At 38.5% G+C, this 6,109-nt stretch overlaps 1 protein-coding gene across 28 annotated transcripts in view; it reads right to left on the bottom strand.

Annotated features, from left to right (window-relative positions):
- Window positions 1-244: 244 nt before the first annotated feature.
- celf2 (cugbp, Elav-like family member 2) overlaps window positions 245-6,109 on the bottom strand; it is a 52,820-nt gene continuing 46,955 nt past the window's right edge. For all 28 annotated transcript variants that reach the window (XM_042078548.1, XM_042078547.1, XM_042078538.1 and 25 more), the window contains 2 exons: window positions 4,345-4,514; window positions 245-2,194 (listed from right to left, as the gene is read on the bottom strand). In XM_042078548.1, the coding sequence (XP_041934482.1) occupies window positions 4,387-4,514 (128 nt within the window). In that variant the 3' untranslated portion in view covers window positions 245-2,194; window positions 4,345-4,386. The remainder of the gene's footprint in view (window positions 2,195-4,344; window positions 4,515-6,109) is intronic.

Below are 6,109 nucleotides of genomic sequence, written 5' to 3' on the forward strand. Positions count from 1 at the left end.
TTTTTTGTCTGCGTGTGCACGTGTGTGTATGTAAGTGTGTGTGTGTGTGTGTGTGTGTGTGTGAGTGAAAGTGTCTGCTGTCGAGCATGTTCAGAACGTATGACACATGGGCACTTTATACATCTTTACACAAAAGCGAGAAACAAACGACGGCAAATAAACTAATTAACATGACATTTTTTCAGGCAACAAGACCACAGAATAGCAAGTTAACAACCATAATTTTTTTTGTCTTTTTTTCAGATCCATGTCATTAAATATGTGGGATCCATAGAAAGCACAAAGGCAATGAAATACCCATGTTATCAAATAATTTCACGATTATTACAGAACAGAGGCTCCAGGCAAGAAGTACTGTACCTTCAGAGTTTGGCACTAACAACTCCACTCAAGACTTCTTTTTCGAAAAAAAGAAAATAAAACAAAAATAAACAAGTAATCAAAAACATTTAAATCACATTTGTTTTGTTTTTTTTGCCGAACAACAAAAAACACTCCTAAATATTGTTTTTTCCTAACAATAGAGTCAAAAAACAAACAAAGAAAATAGAAATAAAATAATTAAACAAGATCTGATCACACATACACTGATGATTCACAAGCTGACATTGTTTATAATATAATGTATATTTTCTCAAAAATTTTATGTAGCTAATTTATGACTCAACGAGAAAACTTTTAGCAAATAGGGACTTAAAAAAAGAACAATTATACTGCAGGAGAGGCAGTAATAATCATAATAATCATAATAGTAATAATAATAATCATAATAATTAGTATTATGAAAGGCTTTGTCTATTGTTCAAGTAAGCTGATTTTTTGTTAGTCTTCTCTTTCCAAAAAACATTTGACATTTACAGACTGTAAGACTGAGTGATGACATCACGGCTGGGTTCACGTGAAGCACCGGACGCTGACGTGGGTTAACACAAACTTTGTTTTTTTTCTTCTAAAATGTATTTATTTATTTATTTATTTATTTATTTTCATCTTCTTCATATCCTTTCTTCATCACTCTCTTTCTCTCTTGTTTTTTGTAACCTCTGTACATCTGAGTAGTATAAAATATAGGTCATTTCGTGTGCATTTTAACCATGGATTGTCCAACTGTAGGTCAGGTCAGCAAAAAAGGTGACATACATACGTAGGTAGCATACACCCCTACCCGAAACAGGGTGAGTCTTTTTTAACATGTTTTTTTTTTTTCATTTTAATAACCTTTTTTTACTCCTCTACTCTAGAAAAAAGTGGTTCTATATATAACTTTTGTTTTTTCCCCCACTTGTTTAAAATGAGAAAACCAAGCCATGTAAAATGGCCTCCTTACTTATCAAAAAACTTTACACTGCCTGAAAAATGTAGGAAACCATGAACGAGACTCCTGGAGAGAGACGGAGACTCGAGAGAAAACACATCTGTTAGACAGTAACCCCAAACCCTTTCAGCTTAAAAAAAGAAAAAAGAAAATGAAAATGCTTGGAAGTAGTCTAGTTTCCATAGGAATGGGCATAGGCAACCCAGTCTCGTATGGTTTTGCAGGGGTGAGACTGGGGGGTGGAGACCCCTGCCAAACCTCTGTATTAAAACGTTCAAGTTTACTTTAAGCATAAAAAATAAAAATATAAAATGAAAATAAGAAAAATAAAACTGCTAACAGGAAAATAATGAAACTAAAGATGATTTAAAAAAAAAATGTAAATCACACAAATAGAACGGAAAGAAAGAAAACAATCTGAAATTATGTTGCCACAGGATTTGCTTTTCGTCACTTGTAATAACTTTTGTATGTGGTATAATGTACTCGTCGTAGAAGCAGTTTTCAGTCTTTCGTGTGAATGCAGCTAGGCATTTGTTTTTCACATTGATGAATTAATTTATCCCCCCCATCCACTTTCCCCCTCCCTCCCCCTTCCCTCCAATTCATACTTTAAAAAATGACACAAAAGAAAGGGAAAAAAACGACAAGAAGCCTAAATGAGGTCACATGCAAAAAACTGGTGTGTTTGTGTATATATAATATATTTTTGTTCTTTTTTTCCCAAAGAGGTCAAGCTAAGGTTCAAAGTTGAAAGGTCAGCAGAAGAAGACCAGGTTATGATCAGGTGGAACTCAGAAAGACATCAGAAACAATGACGGAGGAGGGCCACGAAGACATGCTAACGCAGAAGTGCTAACGGGCATGGAGTTGATGAGTCTAGAAAGAGAAGGAGAGAAAGAAAGAGAGAGAGGGAGAGAGAGAGGGAGAGAGAGAGAGAGAGAAAGAGAACAAAGAAGAGTTACACACACTTAACACACAGCTCCAGCAAGAACAACAAGAACACAACAACAAGAACTACATCAGTAAATCATGAGAACAACACGGATACATACATACAAACAAAGAACAAACACAGACAACATTAGACGCCATCAATGCAGGATCGACGCACACCCACCTGTAATTGGAAATATTCCCATTAAATGTGCCACGGTTAAAATTTGGAAGCCTTTTTTTTTAAAATAGCACACAATGTTGAAATACACACACAAATGAAACCCTGCATAGAGAACACACACACACGCACACACACACACAAACACACACACACATATACACACACACACACACACACACACACACACAAAGCACCCAAAGTTATCCATCAGTCGGGAGTCTCCTGTGTATGGTCAGGAGGATGGATGCTTGTTTGGGAGAATAACGAACCAACTATCCAACAAACGGAACGGAACATCAAACGAAAAACAAAATGATATGTGTGGGAGAACGGATATATATAAATACAGAGAGAGAGAGAGAGAGCGAAAGACAGAGAGAGATGGTGAACGCCAGCAAACAGCCACTACCCATGAACAGAGAAAAAACAAGTGAACAGAGAGAAAACGAGGGCAGAGAAAACACATGGGTCATCACACACAAGGTGGCAGAGGGAGACAAACCAGCAATGTCTGCAGAGGATGGACAGATCGAGAGAGAGAGAGAGAGAGAGAGAGAGAGAGAGAGAGCGCAAGAGAGAGACTGGGGTATATTAGGTGCTCCAGTGTTGGTTCAACAGACCGTGGAGTGTAATTAGAAGACCACTGGACAAGGTTTCTAGCTAGGGAGATTTGCATCTCTGGAGTCAAATACGATAGGCAATAAATAAAATTTCAAAGTCCTCTTTTTTAAATCTGATGCAGTAAAAATTTTGTATAAAAATATAGCTGCTTTTTTACAAATAAAATGTACAGGCCTGTGGCTTTCTCTGTTGTGAAATTTCCTTTTTGTCTTTCACGAAATTATCAAGTATGTTAAAGTCTTCCCTCCCTTTCCACCCACAAGTACCACATTTGTTTTTTTTAGAGTTCTGGTGTGAATTATAACTCTTTTATCTGTTACTTCACTTTGAAATGACATTCTAACTCCACTCCACAAAATAAAATCTTTCTCAAGAAAGCTCATCATACTGTATGATCAGCCCAAGGAAGAAGAAAACCATGATAGGAACTAAATTCAATAACTTGTAATTGTTAAACTAAAATTATCGCAAAAAAAAAAAAACATGAACAAAACTAAAAAATATTTGTTACTGAGGATTATTGAGGAAGTTGTTTCTTTTGTGTGTGGTTCGATGTGTGTGTGTGTGCAAGGCCCTTGGCACTCTGATGCCAGACTGGGGTCAAGTAGGGGTCAAAGAAGCAGCAGAACCTGAGGTCGCCACCACAGGTCAAAGTTGAGAGGTTAGCGTGCATATCAGTGCTCATCGACAAGAGGGTGACCCCCTCTCAGGCAACCAGGCCTCCAGGGCCACCGAAACAAACAAACAAACAAACAAATAAAATAATAAATAAATATTTGTTTCAAAAGATTCTTTTTAAGAACTCTGAAGTAATATAATGGAATATTATTAACATAAATATTCACTAAAAAAATCAAGTTTGTACACAAATTAAAAAGGAAAATAAAAAGCAACAACAAAGAACACCCTACAAGTAACAGCTACCAATCCATTGCAATTCATACAAAACAACAAGTGAAAATGGAAGCGTCCATGTGAGTGAGTTTTCACAATGACAAAACTGAGCTGTGATCCATAACAACAGTAATACTGCTACTTTAAAAAACAAAAACAAAAACAATCAAACTGAAATAAACAAAAAACAAAGGTCTAGAGGAAAACACAAGGACAGCTGTCCCCTTCCCTCTTTTTAATTAACCCCACCCCTTTCCCAAGGCCCCTCCCACCCACAATGTGTAAACCCCACCCATCCCACCCCTCAGTGCGCCAGGGGCGGCTAGCTTGGCAGTGTTTTTTTCTGGGTAAGTTGAGTGGGGGGTTAGAGGGGTGATTGGGACAGGGGACTTACCCTAGCAGTGCTAACAGACAGCTTTAGCCCTAGCGCTAGCCATCAATACGGTTTGCTGTCGTTCTTGGAGCGCTTGAGCTGCACTTTGAGGCGCTTCATGCCGATCTGGAAGCCGTTCATCGCCTGGATGGCTGCCTGGGCCGACACTGGGTTGTCATAGCTCACGAAGCCTGCAGGGGGGGGGGGGGGAAGAAGGGAGGAGAGATGTTGAGTTACAGAGACAGAGATAGGGGCGCGTTAATACCACCCAAGGCCCCTAGGCTATATGTTTTTTAAGCCCCCCCCCGCCCGCAACCGCAAATATTAATTATGATTAAATGATACTCGGCCCGCGATCTGACCTGACACATAGCGTGCACTTTTGGTTAATAATATGCAGTCTAGCCTATCATTATTCAGCCTATGTTTTGAAATTCTGTCTACTTAACACACCAGTTTAACGCAGTTTGGGAGGGACAGAAATACTTTTAGCCTATAACAAGCTGGCTCATGTGACGTGAACATGGCTACCTTATGCATTATCACTACACTACATGGAGATATCTCACGTTAACAAGGGAGAAAACATAACATAGACTATTATACGTGCAAATGGGTTAGCACAAACTTAGCTGTTGGTGAACGGAGATGCAGATCACTAATTCATTTCTTTGCGCCACAGCCCATGTTCTGCGTTCACTCCATTGAGACAATTGAAATACATGTTTTTAAAGCGTTTCATTTCCAGGCTATTTGCTACGATATTTACCTGCTATGCCTTCTGTTTTCATGGACAGTTACAGGAATCCACATCATTCGCTTATCGTTGTTTCAATCCTACCCACGTTATCTCCAGAGTTTGTATGATAAGTTTGTCAGTCAGTTTCAGCCTCTCCTCTAGCTCCTCTACACCCGTTGGGATTTATTATGTTTTGTTACATTTTGTTACACTTTAGAATTGGAGAAGACAAAGGGGGGCCTCTGCATAGATGTAATTGTAGAGCAGTACGATGTGCTCAATTATTTAGGCTAGCTCCAGAGTAGGCTAATGACGCCGCGAATACGGACACGCCGTTTATTATTATTGATTAACATTATTATTATTAGGAGGCCCCTAATAATTATCATTGGTCGAGGCCCCTGGGCTGAAGCCCATGCAAGCCCCTGCATTAAGGCGCCAGTGGACAGAGAGAGAGAGTTGAGATGTGGAGTTACAGAGATACAGAGAGAGAGAGAATGTATGCAGTATGTATGATTCATGATGTTTTGTTTTCTGTCTTTACACACTACTACGTACATGTATGTTTTGGCAATACAAATTGTATTTTTTGTCATGCCAATAAAGCTCAATTGAATTTAATTGAATTGAGATGTTGAGTTACAGAGACATAGACAGAAAGAGTTGTTTCCTTTTATTATTTAATTTTATCTTTATATCAATATTAATGTAAAGTTGATTATTAGGATGTTATAACTGTAGCTTAGGCAACAATGACTTTATTCATTAAAGCCAATAATGCCCCATTAGATTAGATTTGAGAGAGAGAGAGAGAGAGAGAGAGAGAGAGAGAGAGAGAGAGAGAGAGAGAGATAGATGTGAAGATGGACATTGCATATGACAGGGCGTGGTATGGGAAAGGGATGAGGAGGAAATGAGGGAAGAGACAGATGCAAGTGCAGAGGGGAAGAAAGAAGGATGGAGTGAGTGAGAAACAGAGAAGAAAAGGAAAAGAGAAAAGGAAAGAAAAAAAGAGACAGAAAAGATAAAAAGGAACGAGAAGAGACA

This window comes from Alosa sapidissima, chromosome 22, assembly GCF_018492685.1.
Source record: "Alosa sapidissima isolate fAloSap1 chromosome 22, fAloSap1.pri, whole genome shotgun sequence".
Classification (NCBI taxonomy): domain Eukaryota; kingdom Metazoa; phylum Chordata; class Actinopteri; order Clupeiformes; family Clupeidae; genus Alosa; species Alosa sapidissima.